This window comes from Arvicola amphibius, chromosome 14 (genome assembly GCF_903992535.2).
Source record: "Arvicola amphibius chromosome 14, mArvAmp1.2, whole genome shotgun sequence".
Classification (NCBI taxonomy): Eukaryota; Metazoa; Chordata; class Mammalia; order Rodentia; family Cricetidae; genus Arvicola; species Arvicola amphibius.
The window spans coordinates 30310731-30333037 of record NC_052060.1 but is presented as its reverse complement, the minus strand read 5'-3'; the positions used below and the strand labels follow the sequence as shown (position 1 = coordinate 30333037).

Here is a 22307-nt window from a genome sequence, read left to right as displayed (position 1 = left end):
AGAGACAGGAATTAGGCAAGGACGAGGAGAGAATGTAGCCCCATATGAAGAGGCAGCAGAGAGGACCACTGAGCCAGTGTGGCACAGGGCAGGAAGACAACCGACCCCTCAAATGTGCTCCTTAAGTAAACCAGGAAGATGTGCAGAACAACTCTAGCCATCCCTGAAGAAACCCTGATTATTATCTACGATAGCTAAGAAATGTGGAGGTGCAAGGGCATTGCGTCATTTTGGCAGGAAGCGGAGTGGCTTTAGAGCCAGTGCATCTGCCATCTGTGCTCCTTCTGTAACTTGTTCCCATGTGACGGGAGGAAAGGCAGAGGTAAGACAGAGCACCAACGTCTAACAACTCATTCCAGACAAGCCCCTGAGCCCCACGATGTCATTTCCCTCCTCTACCAGAGTGGACCGGAACGAGCATCAATCAGAGGAAGGAAAACTGCCACTTGTAAGGAAATGCAAGGATGGATGATCAGCAAAGCCCGTGAGGAGAAGGAATTCTAGGAGTTACGTAAGTCCCCTTGGTCCCCACTAAGGGGGGCATACCCTCACCCACTCCACCCCACTCGTGTTCTCCAGCAGGGTGACTGCTGAGGAACACCGTCCCCACCCCACGTAAGCTGACAAAGAACCTGGGAAGGGAAAGCTGACTTAGGCATCAGGTCCCGAGCTAGGCAGCCCCCACACCGACGAGAACTTCCTGTAAAACATAGTGCGAGCAATTTTTGTGCAAACAGCACCTGGCGCTTCGAAGGTGTGTACAAAACTATGTAAGCGCAATGCACCCACCTGTCTTTGGAGAAAAGTGATTATTTAGCCCACAAATGCAAAACTAAGCCTCTTTTCACAACCTGCCAGCTATAAACACATTTTTAAAACTTCTTGTGTCAAAGTCTTGTCTAAGGGGCTTAAATGGGAATTCGGGAAGACCAAGGAGGCAAAAATGGTCTTGGGTTAACAAATGGAAGTTGCTGTTCTTTGCAATTCTACAGAGAATTCCGTTGCGAGATCCCATCGTCTGCGACAGAGTACGGAGGTATTGAGACTGTTGATACACAAGCTCAGAAATCGCGTGCTCTCATTTCTTAAAAAACGATCAGTCAAAACACATTCTTATGACGGTCTGATCCACAGGGAGCTTCTTCCTGCTCTCAAAACTGTACCATCAGCTACGGCCCTCTGACCTGATACTTGCCAAACCCTTTTACACCATAACCAACAATGGCTAATGCATCTCTCCCTGTGAGCCGTGATGTTTCAGATGTTGTGAACTTTTATCTCTCCGAGCAAAGCTATGGCTAAGCACTCCTTCAGCTCTGACTGCAAGACACTTTTGAAGAGTGTTCCTGTAATTATTTGCCCATGTGTCTTAGAGAAAATCAAGTTTCTCTTTGGATCATGTAGGCAGTCACTGCAAAGGTAAGTCAGAAACAGCTTGGCGGGGCTGGGGAGAAAAACGCTTGTTCTTGCGGGTTCAATTCCTAGCACCTACGGTGGCTTGCAACCATCTGTCACTTCCAGGCTCTCAGGTGTGGATTCATATACATAAAATAACTCTAAAATCAAATAATGATTTTTTTTTTTAAAAAAAAGAAGAAACAGCTTGGCTCACAATTCCAATAGAATGCTGGCCTGGTGCAGGTAGTCTCAAACTGCATCCAACCTGAGAAGTGGCATGCTTTCACAGCTGATTTGATTTCACATATGTTTACACACACACACACACACACACACACACACACACACACACACACCACGAAACTTCATGGCACTCATACTACAAATGACAATAAATCATACAGAAAGTCCAGAAGGAAAAGAAAGAGAAGCCAGCAAGTAGCAAGCTATCAAATGGCAGATGCTAATCTGAGAAGGTGGCTTTTACCCACTGATTTTGTCTTCCACCTTTCTTGGTTTTAAAGCACATATGGATAGAGCTACTGATTCCTCTGGACCTTTAGATGAAAACCATCCTTCTACCCAGTGAGACCGGAAGTTGCAAAGGCTGGAGAGAAAGGGGTCTTTGATGTCCAGGGGCTGCTGGAGAACACTGTGTCATTTTCAAACATCTTTTAAAAGATAGAACTTCACTAGGGAGCCTAGGCTGACCTGGAATTCATGGCCCTCCTGCTTCAGCCTCCAGACTGATTGGATGAGAGGTGAGTGCTCAGTTAGTCTTTCCTTTTTACTGCTCTATTAGAATATCCACCGCATCAGAAATGTGTTATAAAAAAAAGAATCCTTGGATGACCTCCAAGGACTAACGCAGAGAGCAGAAGTTTGCCGAGGAGCTCACACAGTCTGTTTTCCATTTGTTCTAGCCCCGCTTACCACTGTAAGCAGCCACCATTCACTGGCAGTACAGGTGTCTGGCGACTTCCCTGTCCTATCCCCTCCTCCTATCCAACTTTGCACCTCTGGTATTTGCCCAACTCTAACAAGATCTGAGCACTCTAAAGGGTACTCAGGGAGCCAGGATGAGCGCTGCTGTGCCCCTATTAAAGAGCCATGGTCTGTAGTCGGAACTGTACAAGTTTCTCTTTCACTGTTTTCAAAGATTCATTCATTTATTTTGTACACAGTGTTCTGCCTGCATGTGTGCCTGTTTGCCAGAAGAGGGCACCAGACAGATGGCTGTGAGCCACCATGTGGTTGCTGGGAATTGAACTCAGGATCTCTGGAAGAGCAACCAACCAGGGCTCTTAACCTTGGAGCCCTCTCTCCAGCCCCTCTTCACTTCTATATCAGACCTGCTACAGTCTGTAAGACCCCCGCCTCCTCATTACCCACTACCAGAAGCCCCACTGCATCTGCCATCGGTTATACATTCATACCCCCATTCTCTTTAAGAGCAAGATGTTTAAAATTCTAGAAAAAGAATCACCTTCCTGAGTTTAAACCACGTGTGAATAGAGCTAAGAGCTCACAAGGACCTTTTAGTTGAAACTCTACGAACCTGGACTGGTTCTAAGAATTACTTGTGTATTTAAGATCATTTTCAGAAACGTCCTCCCTCTTTGCCACACTGTGCTCTCGATAGCCACTGGCATTTCCCACTTCCCTGTCCACAAGGCCAGCTCTCTCCCAAGCTCACAGTTTCTGACTGTGAGCTTTCCTTCTTTGAAAGTAGTTTCATTTCCACCACACTTTCTTCTTTTAAAAAAATTTGTGTGTGTGTGTGTGTGTGTGTGCGCGCGCGTGCGTGCGTGTGCACACACATGCACACATGAATGTGCACAGGAACTAGCACACCAATACCTGTGTGAGTTTATGTGCACCATGTGTGTGCAGTGCCTCTGGAGGCCAGAAGGGGCATTGGATCCCCTGGAGCTGCAGTTGAGGGCGGTTGTGAGCTGCCTGGTATGGAGGGAAGTCAGTGTCTTAACTACTGGGACAGCTCTCCAGCCCACACTTCCCTTTTTCTTATCCCTTTAAAATTAATAGTTTTCTTCCACTTTCATTTCCGCTGCAGCCATACCACTACACTTAAGAAAACACACTAGCTTTTCCCCTTGCCAGCAAGAGGCCCCACCTGGCCCAGATCCAACGTGGCCTGGTGGGCTAGAACAGCAACAGCTCGGAGTGATGCAAGGAAGGCCAGATGAGCGAGCAGAAATGGTAGACAGCCACTCTGGACTCTGCAGAGGAAAAATGCAATGCCTGCCAAGTGGAAAAGGGATCATCTTAGAAAGAAAAATTATCTTCAGACTCCAGGGTCCTGAATAGAGGGAGTAACAACAGTTCAAAGCGATCACTAGCCGGCAACAGCCTAACTTTGACACAGATTCTGTTCTGAGCTGTAAGCTTAAATGAAAAACTTCATATGTGGGTAGAGGTGACTGCAGACTGTCGCCCAGCTAGTGTCGGGGGAGGAGCCGGTGATTGCACTCTGAGTCTGTCAGTCCCAAGGAAGCAGATAGTTGAGAAAATCTGCATATCCAGCCACGTCTTTCAGGGAAGCCGGATCATGGAACCTGTAGAAACATATGTATGTCTGTGGGAAGGCTGCTGAACTTACAGTGCACATACGGAGGGAAGCGAGCAGGGGAAAGAGAAACACGGTTACTACCTTAAGGCGTTACAGAGGACTGGGCAGGAGAGGAATAGGAACTGAAGAAAACTAAACAAATAGTTCTCAGATATGATCTCATTCATCTTGTACACAAAGCAGTGTGATCTAATTGTTTGTGTTTAGATTAGGCTTGGAAAATCTTATTCTTAGCTTCACTTGTAGACAGGCAACCGGGCGAGGCAGACAAGGGAATAACTAAGGAACTTGGACTCTACTTGGTTTGGATTATGAACGCCCCTCCTTCTAATAGTGCATACTACAGTCTGGCTCTTTACCTGCACGTACTATGCACACATACTCCTGTCTAGACAAGGCACTGCTCAACCCACAGCAGCCACCTCCGTCCTGCTACCCTACGATCCTCCCCAACAGCTGTCGGCTTCTGTTCAAACACATTTCTAATGTATCCAGTACAAAAGATGGAAAGCCAGTGCAAACAGAAACAGGGTTTAGTGCATGAACAGTGAGGCAAATGGCATCTCAGTGACTCTGAAGGCGAATCCCCTATTTGCCATCTTATGCCTACATGTAATGGGGTGTACATATGCTTAAAATCAGAAGCATTATGGGAAGAGATGTGCGCAGTGGAAAAAAGATTATATGATCTAATCTATCAATCAAAACAGAGAACCACTCTCATTACGCTCTTAGTAACCAAAATTCCCACTTCGTTTGAACCCCATAAGAGAAAAGCCTCAAACAGTAACTGGGGCCCTTGAGTATCTTTGCTCAAGAGGCCCACTGCCAATCTCGACAGTGAGTTCCTTCTAATCAGTTCTACTGATTTGCTTTTGAATAAAGTTTGCCTTGCTATCATTGGAAAGCTGTAGGGCCTTGCTTTCGATTCTTTGGATAAGAGGCCAAGAACCCGGAGATACTGTGTCCAGATCCTGACCACTCCTAACACTGGGATAGTCTGCCTTTTTCTGGCCTAGTGAGATACCTTTAAATATGAGAAAAGGTTTGTGATCACTAAAACATAATGAAAGACGAAGGCCATTAAACAAGTAGGATCAGATCACCAAGGAGAGAAGCAATGCTCGCCCAGGACTTCCGACATCTTAGCAGAAAGTTCATCGATTCCTCAGAATGTATAAACACATGTTCATTAGTAGGCCAATAATATTTTTATATGCTACCCAGACAGTGACAATCTTGATGCCACTTAGCTTGTGGTTCTTCCCACAAAACACCTAACTTAAAGAAAAGAAATCAAAGCATCCATTTATGGACAATAACCCTCTGTGTATGTCAGCAATGTGTTGTGGCCACAGACTTAGACTTTCTTAGCTCAAGCTGGGTTTGTAACAGGGGCAAAATGTCTAAGTAAAATAATGGTGTTCTTTCATTCAAAACATGAGTGTAGATTAATCCATGCATCTAAGATTATCACGGTAAATTAAGACAGTTCGGGCAAAGGGGTAGAGTATTAGGCTCAAACGGTCTATTTCTTCCTAATTTGTCACATACTGAAAATCTAAAATAGTTTTTTGCTTGATTAAAAGTTAAATTAGGTTTCATTTTTGTATGTAAAATTCTTTCCTTGAGTGCTCCATTTGACAATGGTCAGGCTGGAGGGAAGCCAGTGGCCAAACACTGCCAGCTGCGGCAGGCCTGAGAAGCACCAGCGGGAGTGGGTGTCTTTGTTTGGGGACTGAGTCACACCAGCCAACCTTCATTCATTTGAAGTCACCCCACAAGTATGAAAGTGCCTTGCTAAGAGGAGACCATGGGAAACTTGAAAACGCCTGCCCTTTGCCCTCAAGAGCCTCCCAGATCTTGCCCCCTCTCTAACACAAGCAACCCTTTCCTCTCGTCCCCAGCAACCTTGCACACTGACCTTTCCATGCCTGGGCTCGAAACAAACCAGCTCTCTTCAAAAGTATATTTCCCAGAGAACATGACTCAGATATTCCTACTTTCAGGAAGAAAAACAAAAAACCAAAGATACAGCAGCAAAAGAAATCTCTGAACTTTGGGATACAAAACAATAAACTCACAGAGAGTTTAATATGGGATCAGTAGGTACATTGCACTAGATGAGGAAGAGGGCCTTACAAAAGGCTAAGAGCTAAGGGGCTCTTTAGAAGGCAGATAAAGTATGTGTGGCCCTTTCAGTAATAAATAGAACCGTTCGAAAATCAGTAGAAAAATTTAATGGCGTCATCAACCACACAGCAACCAAGAACAACCCAAACCACAGCAGGACAGGACACACATCCTTTTCAAGCATCCGTGGACTCTGCATGCAGGTGACATGTCGAATCCTATAGCAAACCTCAATAAATGTAAAAACAGAGCATTTCCATGACCACGATGGAGTGGAGCTAGACATCAGAAAGACGGTATAGGGAAAGAGCGGGCAGAAACCAGGTGGCAATGTAGAAGAAGTCAATCTGGAGGGTTCTCAGACACTAAACAGCTACCACAGGATCCAGCAACGCCACTCCCGGGCGTCTGTGCAAAGAAATATACGTCAGAATGCCACAGAAAGAGGTGCTCATCCACGTTCACTGCTGCACTATTCACAAGACAGACAACCGTGGTCTTTGCCAGATGAATGGATAAGAAAAATGTGATATAGTATATATATATATATATATATATATATATATACAATGGAGTTTGTTCTATAGTAAAGAATTAGATGGAGCCAGATATGGACGGCCATGCTTGTAACCCCAGCATTTAGGAGGCAGAGGCAGAAGGATCAGAAGTTCAAGGTTATTTTCCATTACATAGAAGGTTTGAGGCTGGCCTACGCCATGGACCATCTTAGAAACCATCTTAGGAAAAAAAAAAAATAATGAAATTGTCATTTTCAAGAAATGGATGGAACTGGTCAATATCAAGCTAAGCAAAATAAACCACAGAAAGACAAATATTGGAATTATGTGGAATATGTATTAAATCTATATGTGCACATATATGCACACACACATACACATGTAAAAACACGAAAGTGGATGAATACTACGAGAGGGGAGAAAGGACCCCGAGTGGAGAGAGAAGCAAGAGAAAGTAATGGGGGAAAGAAAATCTATCATTTCCTTTCATGCAGAAGCTAAATATACACATATGATATGAATGCAGAAAGGGGATTGAGGCGGAGGAAGGATGTACAAGAATACCAGGGCAGTGAATATGAGCAAGGAAGAACAATATAGTTGTATGTAAATGTAAGCTTGAAACTCATTACCTTGTAAGCTAATGTAAAAATAATGGTTTTTAGAGTCGGGCGGTGGTGGCGCACGCCTTTAATCCCAGCACTCGGGAGGCAGAGGCAGGCGGATCTCTGTAAGTTCTAGGCCAGCCTGGTCTACAGAGCGAGTTCCAGGACAGCCAGGGCTACAGAGAAACCCTGTCTCAGAACCCCCTCCCCAAAATGTAATGAAGAGAGTTGGAATAGTACCTCTCAGAATTGTTTTTATAATTAGAAACTGGAAATTTTCAGTTTGTTTCATTTTCCAAAACAATTTTCATTTGTAGAATTCTGTAATAATCCTTCCTTAACAATTCTCTTGTGTGTGTGTGTATACATGCTCACGTGTGCATGTGGAGGTCAGAGGTCAAAGCAATCTGCCCGATGCTGCCTCCCCGTTTATCCTGGTCCAGTGCTAGGGTTTTAGATAATTGTACCTGGCTTTTATGTGAGTGCTGGGGATCCAAGCCCAGGTCCTCACCCCGCTGCAACAGACCCTTTACCAGCTGAGCAGTTCCCCAGCCCCTCCATCAGTAAGCCCTGACATTCAGTGAGAATCGGAAAGATCGGGGTTCCAGTTACTTCTTAATGGTGCAAACTCGAGGTACATGACTTCATAGCTAGGGGTTCCTGCACCCACCAAGTGTAACTAGCAATGACACCACACTGAGCAGCAATACAAAGTGCTCGGGTGGAGCACATATGCGTGGTCAACACAGGCTAGCAATTATGACCCGGAGAGAATTGCCCTTTCAACGCGGTTAGAAAGCTCTATTATCCTGCACTCACTCTGCACCGACATGGTGGTCTATTTATACGTTACAGATGACGAAGTGAAGACAGAGAGCTGAATGGACCAGCAGGTGGACTTATGGGCGCAGGTGTGCAGTTCCAGGAACGCAGAAAAGCACTCAGCTGTCTCAACAACTCCAGCAATCAAAGGCTCATGCCACCCTTTCTTTTTCCTTCTTTCTCTCCCCCACCCCTTCCAGATAGGGTTTCTCTGCACAGCCCTGGCTGTTCTGGACTCGCTCTGTAGACCAGGCTGGCCTTGAACTCACAGAGGTGCACCTGCCTCTGTCTCCTGAGTACTGGGATTAAAGGTGTGCTCTACTACTACCCAGCTCATGCTCTCCTTTCTAAGAGTGGGTATTCCCTGAAGCCAACAATTCTCAACCTGTGGGTCTCAACCTTCTTGAGGGCTGAATGACCCTTTCACAGGGGTCACCTCAGACTGTTGGAAAACACAGATATCTACACCACGATTCACAACAGGAGCAAAATTACAGTTATGAAGTAGCAACAAAAATAATTTTATAGTTAAGGGTCACCACAACATGAAGAACTGCATTAAAGGGTCACAGCATTAGGGAGGTTGAGGACCACTGCTGAAGTCATATAATTTAAAACATTTTTACATGTGGTTTTATGTGTCTGAGTGTTTGGCTTGCAGATCTCTGTGTACCACTTGCATGTCTGAGGAGGCCAGGGGAGGAGTTACAGATGCTCGTGAGCCATCAGGTAGGTGCTGGGGATGGAACCCACATCCTCAAGAAGAGAAACCAATGCTCTTAACTGCTGAGCCATCTTTCCAGCTTCTGAAGCCATACAGTTTACTTGGTGACCACCTGGCTACTGTTCAAACTATTCCAAAATATATACCTAGGAAAATCTTCCAAAATTGATTACAAATGAAGTTCTAAATTGTAGCAACAAATACATTATCTTTGCTATAATTTAAAAAGTCAAATCCAAAGGACAGAGCAAAGGCACCCGTGAAATGGCATAGATGTTCACGACTCAGTTTGTAAAAATGTCCAGTTCGCTGGGGTAGCATACCATTTCAACTCCGATTCCTACACAGAGCAAGAGAAGATCGTCTGCCTTGCAGTTAACTTTAGAGTCTGGCAACACGCTACACATGAAAAACTTGCTAACTACAGGCATTAAATAACAGAGAATTACAAGTTTAGTATAATTTATTGTATTGACAATCTAGGACGCTTGCAGCCATCAGTATCTGGTGCAATTGGGAATGCAGGCACAGGGGTGGAGCTGTTAGCTTAGCAGGCCTCTTAGTAAACAAATGCACTCTGCTAGCACGTGGGTGGCAGGATATCTCTACATGGACCTCGCTGGCTTTGTTCTGAGAACTGTCAGGGCACACTCAACGTGACTTTAGTTGTTCCCGATGTTAGTGCAGGTTCTAGCGTCACAATAAATGAGTGACCATCCGATGCAGTGCCGTCACAGCCACCACACAGCTCTCCTCTCTAGTCACTAGGATTTTATAAAACTCGACTTGGTCCCATGGGAACACCAGGCATTTCTAGCCAGTTCTGTGGGTACTACATTGTCTAAAGTGGGGAAGAGACTTACACACTCAGCGGCCTGCGGATAAATATAGGCGAGATCTTTGTATTGTCCTTTTCTTTCAGTGTAGCAGGGGGCTCTAGCTTTGTTCTCTTTAAAGGGGGATTTATTTCCTTAAGTGCAGGCTCATCGGGTGAAGTGGACTAGATCAAAGCAGCTGTCAATCAATGTTCAGGTTTGATGCGACTCTTAAAACTCAGTCATTTAAAAATAGAAGATGTCTTTCCATGTATTCCACCCCCTTCCTCTCTTATTCCTCACAAACATGAGAATATCTCACACACACTTTTTACAAGCATTTTTATAGCACGGTGAAACTTTAGACTAAGAAAGACGCGGAGGGGCTAGCTGACCCACTCCTTTTTTATTTTAAGGTGAATAAGGCCTGAATGCCATAAAGTATGAGGCAAACGGGTCTGGGACCAAGCGTCCCACCCACCACCCACAAGGCATAGCACTAGAGTATCAGAAACCTAGGGCTGGTTCTACAGCACGGGCCTACATTCCTGAGGAGCTGGGCTCAGTCCCCAGCTCTGCAACACCAAACAAAGCCCAGGCCAGGGAGTCGCCGAGCTCTTTGGCATCCACGGCAGACATTACCCATCTTTTTATCATTTCCTTCTGAGTGCTGATGTCGCTGCACTCACACTGGCCAGGGAATGGAGGAGTGAATTATCAATGGGCAACACTGAGAAAGGCGTGGAGAGTTTTGTTCCAAAGTGCATTCAGTGCCACACTGTGGAAAACACAGGCAAGCAGAAGATCAGACCAAATCTGCAATCTGTTTGGGAGGAAGACACACCAGGACTCTCTTCCACAAATGCCAATGATATTGGCATCAGCTGGAGAAAGGATACACTGACGACATATTTGAAGAATCCCCAAAAGGACATCCCTGGAACAAAAGTAATCTTCGCTGGAACTAAGAGGGAGAAAGGGCAGATTTAACAGCTTTTATTAAAGGGACTGCTAACCAGTGATAGCCACGCCCTATTTATTATAAAACAAATGTCTCGTGGCTTTCAATATGAACCAGGATCAAACTCATGAACCAGAATCCAGATTATGAAAAGTAACAGAATATTTTTGTTGGAAGCTAGTCCTGATTTAAGTAAAACTAGATTATAGCAAAGTGAATATGATCTTTTCGTTTATTGGTTTTTTTTTTTTTTTTTGAAACAGGGCCTCTCTATATGGTCCTGGATGTCCTAGGATTTGATATATAGACCAGCTGGTTTTGAACTCACAGAGATCCTCCTGCCTCTTCCAAGTGCTGGGACTAAAGGAATGCAGGACAATGCACAGCCCAATATGATTTTTTTTAAATAGCAATTTCGGTTTACTAAATATTGTCACTATTTCCTCCTTTTTAAAGATATGACAGAAGGCTGGAGAGATGGCTCAGTGGGTAAGAGCACTGGCTACTCTTCCAGAGGTCCTGAGTTCAATTCCCAGCACATACTTGGTGGTTCACAGCCAGCCAGCTGTAGTCCCACGGCACCTGGATGCACCCTTCTGGCGTGCAGACAGAACACCCATACACATGAAATAAAGAAAATAAAGATATGACTGGATCTAATTAGCAATGTTCAGCTTTTCACAAAGTTAAGGAATGCCACCTTGAAGTCTACTCAATTTAATTTCATTTTATGCACACGGGTGTTTTGCCTGCATCTGCCTGTGCACTGTGTGTGTGCTGGGGCCTGAAGAAGTCAGAGGAGAATGGCTTCCTATGCCTGGATCTGGTGTTACAGATGGCTGCAAGCCACCTCGTGGGCACAGGAAACAACTCGGGTCCTCTGGAAAGCAGGCAGTGCTCTGACCACAGGACCACCTCTCCAGCTCTGAAGATTGGCTTTATACTTAGATTTACATAATTGGTTATACGAGTATGTTTTCACACTGGGAAAAATTCTCTTCGCTGTCAGAACAAAGCATGACTCACCGTTTCAATTTTACCCACTACCCTGTTATAGGCGATGATTAAAGGCAAGGAAGCAGGTGTCTATACTGTTCTTGACTAAGCCAACTTAATTAGAATTCCCTGTTATCTGATGAGGCTGCTTTTAACTGAAAAGCACTATAGTGTGGTTTATGTAAATATCAAATAAAGACTACTTAATACATCTCAAAATAAGTGAAATAAAATGAACTTTCCCCCCTTCAATCATATCAAGCCAACAATATTGAGGCCAACAATAATCTTTAAGAAAGATATTTGACTCCTACATGCTAAACAATGTAGTTGTAAACTGTGAGTTCAACTTATTTGGACAAAAATCTGAGGAGGTTGGGAAGATGGCTCAGTGGTTAAGGGTACTGGCTGCCCTTCCAGAGGATCTGGGCTCAATTCCCAGCACCCACATGGAAGCTCACAACCCTCTGTAACTTTAGTCCCTGGAATCTGATGAATCTTGTGGCTTCCAAGGGCACCAGGCATACACGTGATATACAAACATACATGCAGGCAAACATCCATATACATAAAATAAACTTTAAAAAAGATAAGTGTGTATAAAACTAATCAAGGGTGGTATAAATGAGAAAACAGTGATTTCTTGGGGGCTTGGGTTGGCTGGAGGAGGTCAAGGAAAACACTCTGAGATCATGAAAAGTTTCCACGTCTTCTTAGGGACGTGGTCAAACTATACACTTAAGAGCTGTGCATTCTATGGTATGTAAATACTATTTAAAAAAACTCATAGAGAACTATTCATGTAAAAAAATAAATAAAAGGTTTTAAACTGTCCTCCAAAATGAGGGTTTGAAGTTTAACCTAGCTGATGAAGGGTAACTAATAGAGAACCTTCTAAACCACTGCAGCTAAACACACTTTGGCTCAATTATTCCTGAGAATAATCTCTACTTCCAGGACTCCTATATCTGGGAATCAAGTAAAGAGTTCCTTTTAGGCTACAGCAGTTAATGGATTCCGCCGTCCACAGAATAAGCATAATTTAAGAGCCATGTACAGCTCTGTGATACACATCTCCTGATCCGCACTATCTACCGCTGCACATTTATTTGCAATGAATCCTGCAACTTTACCACAAAGACTGCAAGAGCCTGCCAGACTTCTACAGACACAGGGAATGCGGTGATGCAGGGATGTATTTAGCTTTTGTCTTTCTATTTCCTGCGAAAACTTGAATATATATGAAATTCTGACTGCCACATACCATATTTGGTCAGTCTTAGCAAATACCAAGAAGGCTATTGAAAAAGAATCAACTATTTGGTGGCTGACTCGCACATGGTACTGGTTAGAACCACAGTGAGCTGACACAAGCATTCGTTAAAGACACTGTTGGTATTTACCATTATAAAAGAAAGGACGGGACAAACTCTGACTTCAAACTGTAGCTAGGAAGGCACCTTCTCACCTCTTTCAGCAAAGCGCATATAAACTATACATTTTATGTACCACTAAAAAGCCCTGACTCACTTAGAAATGGTAGCTGTTGAATAAAACAATCGATCTCACTATCAGTGGACAAGCTATAAGAGAGTTAAACTTTCTCTGTCCCGTGGGACAGGCTGACATACCAAATCTGGCTTTATTCGGCAAACCAGGAGAAAGGAAAACCACGTGGAGTATAAGGTGGTGAACACCGAGGAGAGCCAGGCCTGCCGAACCTCCCGGCTTCTTGGAATGCGGTGAAGGCAGTACGGGGTGCACTAGAAGAAACAGCAGAGACCAAGATGAACAAATTGGTAATACTTGGGTAGACAGAGCGAGCATCTGTGTTCTTACTCATTTTTAATTTCCATCTTAACTGCTTTAAAAGTAAGAGTTGCAAAGTCTATTTTATGCTTCATCTGACCTTACACTACTGGATTATGACAAAGAGGTTCCTAAATGCAATTAAAAAGCAAAGTCAGTTTTGGCACTGTGTTGGGAGAGATTTTCCATAAAATGTATTACAGAGTATAACACGCTGATATATACAAAGAGACCTGATAAATCAATGGGCGAAGCAATCTCATATCAAGATAGTCAAAGAAGATGGCCAGATAATTTCACATGGAAGAACTGCAAATCCAGCAGACATGAAGAGGCAGTTAACAAGGAAAGAGAGTAATTCCTCAAGTACTAGTGAACAGCAATTATAGACACCAAGTGTTGTTGAGGGGTAGAGAGGCAGATAGACATCCCCTGTATGAATGTATGAATGCCTTGATCCAACTTTTGGGCGTTGGACGGTGGCTAATGCAAGCCTTGGTACTCTAAGTCCATTCCCAGAACCCATGTAAAGTGCAGGAGAGAAAAGACTGCGAAGTTGCCCTCTGGCGCCCACAAGCACAGGCGTACATATGAGCACACCTCGAAATCATGAGCAGATTTAAAGTCTTCAGCTGTCTTTGGCCTGGGGTGTGAGGCCGTAGTACTAAACCGTGAATGTAGTTCACCAACAGTGCGGGTCAGTGGTGTGGAGCCCATAGTGCACACGGTTCTTATATAAGGCCCTCACTCTTAGAAGGCAGAATCCATGCGCAGGGGACAGTAGCCAATGAGCCAAGAAGGAAACTCGTGCACTTGCCTCACTGGTAGAATTATTAATTGAAAAACAAATAATAAATCAAGTAATAACCCGGCGCCCAGATCCCTTCTCTGGACTGAAATAAAAAGCATGGACAGTGGAGCCTATCGTGAGTTGCCTGCAGAGAAATGAAGATTTATGTTGGGATTGGCAGGGATGCACGGAGGGAGGGGGTAGCCCCGTATGTATTCCCACAGCCATCTGCGGATTCCAAATGTCTCTGCTACTCCACGGCTCCAGTCATCGCCATCGTTCACCTTGGCTGCTACTGCCAGCTGCCTTTGAGCTGCTCTCCTTCCTGCTTTTATCTTGCTATAATTTATTCTCTATAGACTCACCACGACTCATCCTTTGATAATGTAAAGCAGATCCTTTCCTTTTCCTGTTTGTAACCATCCACAGGTTTCCTGCACGTGAGAAAAAGTCTGAGCTCCTTGCGGTTGCTCCCAGGCTCCTATATAATCTGGTACTGGTTTCTCTCTAACTCCTCCTTGCTAGCTCAATGTCTGTTCTCTCAGTATCAAACTTCCTTCTGGAAGCCCCTTTCTGCTCCATGTCACCCTGCCAGCCCTGACCCCAGACAGTCTCAGTTAGCTCTGTCCTCAGTTGTTCAGAGGACAGACAATAACCCCCCCACCCCCGCCAAGACTCTGGTTTATTGTCTTCACACGAATTATTAGTACCCCAACTTAACCTGGTGATTTATGCATTTGGTTTTCTGCCTCTCTCACCAGAATGCAACTTGAGAGGATTTTCTTTTTTCCACTGTGGTAACACAAGGGCCAAGTCTGGTATCTCCCATATTTTAAGTACTTGGCAAACGTTTGTCACATTATTGCATGAGCTTTTCCTGGGGAGACGTTTTCAGCCCCAGATAGAGTGCCAGATAGACTGAAGAAACTATTCCACCCACGTTTAGTTTGGTGAACGGATGAGTTTAACTGAGCTACTTACAGCAGTAGCCCAGGCGAGAGGCTCTCTCTACCTACTACTGATCTACATCTATCTACTGATGAAACCATCTCCCCACCTTCCTCCATGACCTGGGGGAAGGGGAGCCTCATACTGAGTGTGTGCGGCCTTGAAAGCTCTCCTCCCCTCCGGGACCTGATGATAACAGACCCAATCCTGTGCAGACCTCCCGTGGATAATCACAACGCTGACAGTTCAGGACAGTGGCCACGCTGTACCCAGAGGACAGCATTCGACAACACATACAGAAGGCTAGCATTACGGTTGCCAGATGTTCAGTCTGTGGTCTATGCTCAAGACGGTGAGGCAAAGACTTGGGCTCCTCATATCTTAGGGCTAAAGAGCGACAAACCCAAAGGCCTCACTTCACACTACAGGGATCTACATTTCCCCAGAGAACGGTGTGAGGACCTGGACCCAGGCTTTCCACGTGTGCTGATAGGTGCGGAGCAGTCCTTTGATGGGTGTGATCTCTGTGCCTTAACACCTTCCTCGTACCTTAGAAACTATACCACCTTCATGTGGAGTTACTCTCAGCCTCCTGTTGTTCCAATGTACTGCAAACACCTGTCCTGTTCAGTTTCCTTTTCTTGGGGCAGAGCTCTCCAGAGCTTCTCCTGACACACGAGGAAAAGTGAGTGGCAAGGTGGCCAGGAAACACTGAGGTATAAAATCTCCAATGGAGAAGTGGATTTTTGTTTCAGGCTTCTAGCCTGTCTGAAATTGTGTGAAACGCTGAGTTAAATCCTGAGGGTATATGGCAACTTTTAGGAGTCACAGTGTGTCCCAGGATTACGTCACTGCCAAAAACCACAAACAGATCTGGCTTCGGATTCGTGAAAACCCAACAGAAGTTTACAGTGATTTAGATGGAAGATAATTCCACCAAAGAATCCAGAAGGCATCATAAACCACAACAGAGCAGACCGAATGGCTATGAGGTCATTTCTTCTTGTTACCACACATTGAAATGTATAACACACTTATTATTTAATGGATGCCACACTTTTGCAAAATCTTGGAAACAAGATGAACACTAAAATGGCCAAATTTTATTCATCTCTCTCTATATATAAATCTCTCTCTCTCTCTCTCTCTCTCTCTCTCTCTCTCTCTCTCACACACACACACACACACACACACACACACACACACACATCCCATGATGGCTAAACCCATCATTTTAAAATGAAGATAAGCATGGTTCACCACAGAACACCTTTGAGGGTCTTGTCCTTCAAATGCTTGACGAGATCTACCTGTGGGAACTGACGATGTGTCACAGAGACGTAAATGAGAGAGCTGTGGTGGCGTGAGCCCGCTGCCACCCAGTCTAGCAAACCAGTCCGTGGAGACCTAAATCTCTCCCCATGACTCAAGAGTGCACGACTCTCAATGGGGTTCTTCGGCTAACCTCCACGACCTCGCTTCTCAGGTGGGCTGACTATTGGTTCGCATATGCAGTCCTGGCTGGCCTGGCACGTGCTGGGCAGACAAGGCGAGCCTTGAACTTGAAGCGACTGGGCTGCCTATACATCCCAAGCACTGGGATTTCAGGCACCAACACACCCAGCTTATCCAGGCTGAGTAGTAAGAGACAAATGAAGCAAGGGCTCCACCTTCCCTCGAGAAGCCCCTTCCTGTCTAGGGGAAAATTTATTTTTTCAGAAACAACTTGGATTATGACTCAGAGACTCTGAAGCCTTCTACGCTGAACAGTTGCCTTTTGGGCTCGTTCTTTGGACGATATCCAGTCTTCCTTTGGATAACTCGCTCTTCCAGCTGGTTTCGGTGGTATTCACCCCATCGCATTTATCTCCAACCAAAACCCCCAATAGACTTGGAATAGTTTAAGCATCACGGAGTAGTATTTCTAATGTATGTCAGATGGTTTAACCCATCCTCCCCAAATCAAAATGACCATAATTTCCCGCACAAAAGAGTGGCCACTCCTGGCTCCTATGGTTACGAACATGACCCAGCGGGAGACCATGGGGCAGATGTTAGCCCTGGCTTCTGGGAAACAGAGGTTTCACAGTCCACAGGCTGTGAGAGACCTACCCTCTCCTCAGACAACTGGTACAGACTATGAAGCCAGGTATTGGCTCCATTAACAACAGGCTTCAGGCAGCACGAGCAACTGCCAAACACAGGGCCCATAGAGATTTTACTGTCCATCATTAGTGATATCCTTGGGCACAGAGTCCTGCCAGAGGCAAGATCAGTTTTGCTTTGTTTTCTGTTTTGTAAGTTGACAAGTTCCTCTTATTGTCTTTGTTATAGAAGCAACTGTTTCTGACCTGGACTTGGGAACTGTACTTATTACAAGAGTAGGTTTATTCCCTCATTCATTGAATACCCAATAAGCACTTACCAGGTGACAAAGAACCAGGATGGATAAGATGTTGAGAGGGAACTCACTACAGTCCCAAAGGGAAAGGCACGGAAATAAATGCAAACCAAAAGACAAGTACATGTGAGAGATAATTTTCATTAGGAAAGGAAGGAACAATTAACTACATTTCAGAACTCAGGTTTCCTGCAGGAGATACACGATTTGAATCACTATGGATACAGATCTAGGGCATGTAGGAAAAGTGGAAAGGGTCTTGAGGCAGGGTTGGGCACGTTCACCTAGGAGGTCTGTGAGAACGTGGAGTATGTGGGGAGCTCTATTTTGACATAGAAGGAACAAGATAAAAGGCAGGAGGCACAGGGTTAGAGGGAGATGAGGCTTTTGAAGCCAGGCTAGTGAGTGCAGACTTGAGACACTGGCTGTTGTTCAAAGGGTCTCTGATCAGATCTGCATTCAAGAAATACCACTCTGACAACCAGGAGGAAAAACAGCCCTGAGAAGGACCAGAGGAGGGACAGCCAGGAGCCAGTCCACACGTACCAGGGCAATGATGCTGTCAGTCAAGGGGGAGGGATGAAGAGGGCAAACGGTGAGGAGGGGCGTGGCCATGGGCAGCTTGGGGCTACTCTTGGGCTTCTAGCTGGAGCAATGGTATTGTCACACCCCCAAGGAGGGAATGCAGGCAGGGAAAACCAGCTGCGGGCATACCTGTACTCCCCCAGTCCGCTTGTTTACTTATTACGGAAAATTTCATGCACACCAGGCAAGGACCACACTATTGAGTTTTATCCTCAGCAGTTTCCTGAGCCGTGTGTGTGTGTGGGGGGGGGGGGTGTACATGCCCACTCTGACGCCAGAGCAGACAGTGCCTTCACGGATCACTCTCTGCTTTTATAGCCTTAAGAAAGTCTCTAACCTAACCAGACACTCACAGTTTTGGCTAGGGTGGCCGGCCAGCAAGCTTTCAGGATCCACCTGCCCCACCCCTGCCCCCAGGGCTGGAGTTACAAACCCTGCAGAATCTGCTCAGCAATTCCTGTAGGTGCTGAGGATTCAAATTCGGATCCCAGTGCCTGCAGAGCAGGAAGCTTTGCCCACCAGGCGATTTCCCCAGCCCCTGTTCCCTTTTTACTTCTTTGGAGACGTAATCTCATAGACAGCTCAGGCTGGCCTTGAACTTTCTCTGTTGTACAGACAGCTTGACCTATCTACCTCAGCTTTCCAAGTAGCTGAGATTCAAGGCCCTTGCCACAAGGGCCAGCTGTAGTCTGGTTTTGAGCATAATCTTGTGAACCAGTGAAATTCTCCAAACACAGTCTCTACCAGTGCTAGAAAATAGGTAGTTTTGGGCCGCCAAGATGGCTCAGAAGGTAAAGGCACTGTGTGTGAATAACCAGCCAGCCTTGCTCTTGGAGCTGTGAGAATTACGCAATCCAGCATGCAGCGGTGACTACCAGGATTCAGAAGGATTTCCTGGGCCTATATCCATGGGAAGAGCATCCAAGTGTTCAAAGGAAGGAGACGGAATCCCCCAGTAACCTACATATTGATTTATTGCAACAAAAAAGAAATTATAAGGCCGGGCGTGGTGGTAAATAACATTTGATAATAAACACATAGTTTCTTACTCAGATATTTTGTTCATTTCATCTTACTTTCCTCTGAGTGGAGGCATTTGACTGTTTCTGGGTTGAGGGAGTTTACTTTTACATAGAACTGGATATAGTTAATACTCATTAGGATGAGGAGAAGTGCATACACACATTAGTTACACTATAAGAAAAGAACAGCAGCCGGGCAATGGTGGTGCACACCTTTAATCTCAACAGTCGAGAGGTAGAAGCAGTTAAATCTCTGAGTTCGAGGCCAGCTTGGTCTACAGAGAGAGTTCCAGGACAGCCAGGGTTGTTACACAGAGAAACCCTGACTCAAAAAACTAAAACCGAAGAAGGAAGATGAGGAGGAGGACGGCAGCAGCAACAGAACTGCACCGAATCAGCAGCGACGACGGAAAGCTTACACCTGAAGGGAAACCCATAATTACACTCCCGTTGTTTACGATTTTCTTTTTTAGAACTGCTTGGATACTGCTGGGAGCAAACACCAAATGCCTGAAAGTCAAAGGCTCAAGGAGACGGGCAGTCCCAGTCATCTATGAAGACAGCACCCCACCTTGTGGAATGGGGAGGTGGTGTATGCGGAAGCGTGCCAAGTCCATTTTAGAGGCGCCCACTGCGAATCTTGCAACCACCAAGCTTCGACAGAGTTACATCCAGACCAAACAATGCAAAGAAAAAAAAGAATCCAACAGAAAGAACATAGTCATTAATAAAATACCCAAGCACACACGTGCGCGCGCACACGGATCTGTGCTGACTCCTTTCCCGTTTGGTCTTGTTTTGTCCTCTGGAATCCTCTCTTTGTCACTGGTTCTGGAGCCTTAGATGACTTACCCTGCTGTGGCTCCAGTCTGCCTGGACTCATTACAGTCCTTTTACTTTGAAGGTCCTGTCCTTCTAGGTCTGGGAACCTCTCCTAGGCTATCCTTTTGTTTGGAACTTTCCTCCTGTTTCCTTGCCTTTTCTGGAAATATCCTTCCATATTCTATTTTAGTCACCTAGCGCTTACTCCTTGGTTTCCCGTTTTTCCTAGAGTTTATGGCAGAATCTTCAACATGACTGTCTCGTGTTTTGAAGATTTGATATCCATGCTTGCAATAAAAATGTTAATTGATCAGGGCGTTTCTGAGTTTTCAAAACATTAGCCTTTGTTCTCAGCAGCATGGTAGCCTATCACCTCTCTAACAATAGCTACAGTTACACTTAACCACACCACTTGAGCTTTCCAGATCCTCCTTTCCTCCAAATCCCTTCTGCTGATGGCTGGTTTGGGTTCTTCCGTGATGGGCACTCCTTGTACGTCTGATAGTCGGTGGATACCGGCTCAAATCAGTGGCTTCCGGGTAGAAAGGAGGAAAGACCCCTCCCCAGGCCACTGAACAGGACTGGAGACGTTAGAGCTGTACCGGCTAGCGCGTCTGGTGGAAAGGCCAGGGTTGCTGGTGAGCATCCTGTAATACACAGATCCTCCTCCCATAACAAAGATTTATATGGCCCCGTTGTCAACAGCTGAGGCAGAGGGAATGCCTAGCTCATGCCAACGAATGAGGTGGCAGTAGCCACTGCCTGGGCTGCTTTGAGCACTGAAGGGTGAAAGACAAACAGGAACCATGTGTTAGAGCTTGTAGTTTTGTTCTGTGGAGCAAATCCGTTTCTTCAAAATTAATCTTTAATTCCTCACCTGGAGGATATAAACGGGGTTCTCTGGGAATGGGTGCAGAAAGGAGACCTGAGTGGTATTAGGGGACAGGGAAGGTATTCGTTCTTATGCAGCCTGTTCCCAAAGTAGTATTTCACCCCACCCTCCGTTTGTCAGGGTAGCATGAAGGCTAACACCTTCACAGCTCAGGACGGAGGCTTGGTCCTCTGCCTGCTAACTCGGGGCATCTGTGAGCACAGCTGCTTGCTATGAAGGCCTTGCCCAGGTTGTGTGGCAGTGCAGGCCTCAGGGGCCACTGACGGACATCGTCTTTCATGCACAGCCGCTGCGTGCGTGTGTGTGTGTGTGTGTGTGTGTGTGTGTGTGTGTGTGTGTGTACACGTGCGCACGCTGAACCCGAAGCTCACCAATTTGACCAGGCGGCTGACCAGCAAGCTCCACAGCCAGCCAGGATTACGGGTGTGTGCTGCACGGCTTTTCATGCATGTGCTGGGGATCCAAACGCAGGTCCTAAGCCTTACACAGTGGGCGCTCTACAGACAGTGTCAACCCCACCCCCATTAGCAGCTGATGCTTAGGGCTTCCACTGGGACACTTCTCTCTCCCACTGCACTGAGGGTTTCCCCGGCAGAGGCACCTGCTTTCCTTACAGTCCTCACAAACCTGCTCCATCAGCAGCCACTTCATAGTTTTCAAGACATATTTTGGGGTTAGAGGTGATTAAGGCAGCTTGCTGAGCCCTCCCCCGCAAAAAAAGCCAGGTAATGGTGGCCCGCCTTTAATCCCAGTACTCAGGAGGCAGAGGCAGGCGGATCTCTGTAAGGTCAGCCTGGTCTACAGAGCAAGTTCCAGGACAGGCTCCAAAGTTACACAGAGAAATCCTTGCCTTGAGAAACAAACAACAAACAAACAAACAAACAATAAATAAATAAATGAGAGAGGAGAGGAGGGGAGGGAACAGAAAAGAGGAGAGGAGGGGAGGGGAGGGAAGAAGAGGAGAGGAGAGGAGAGGAGAGGAGAGGAGAGGAGAGGAGAGGAGAGGAGAGGAGAGGAGAAGAGAGTGCAGTGCTGCCTACAACCTGTGTAAATACTGGTTGTGATCTCACATGCACCTGTACCCAATGGTGGGGGGTGGGGACAGAGGACTGCTGAAACTTGCTGGCTGCAAGCTTAACTGGAAAAAAAAAATGAACTCCAAGTTCGAGGAGAAAACCGCCCTCAGAAGAATAAGGCAGAGAGTGATAGTGTTGGACACCTGTCCTCCTCTCACTCACAAGTTTACACACACACACACACACACACACACACACACACACACACACACATGCATTCCCCAAACACACAAAGAACACCTGAAACAAACTGAAATAAACATAATAGTACTAAAGCAATGTGTTTGGGTTCCACGATACTCCGGACCACATGCAAGCCCTTGTGCATCCTCTACAAGCAATGCTACCCCTGAACACGTATGCTCCTGGTTCCATGAACAGTCTGGAATACAAACATCCG

The 22307-nt window shown here is 45.7% G+C and overlaps 1 protein-coding gene across 1 annotated transcript in view; it reads right to left on the bottom strand.

The window, feature by feature from the left end:
• Alg14 (ALG14 UDP-N-acetylglucosaminyltransferase subunit) overlaps positions 1-22307 on the bottom strand; it is a 71638-nt gene that overhangs the window by 30094 nt on the left and 19237 nt on the right. Inside the window, exon 3 of the mRNA XM_038311908.1 lies at positions 13194-13325. Coding sequence (XP_038167836.1) covers positions 13194-13325 — 132 coding nt within the window. The remainder of the gene's footprint in view (positions 1-13193; positions 13326-22307) is intronic.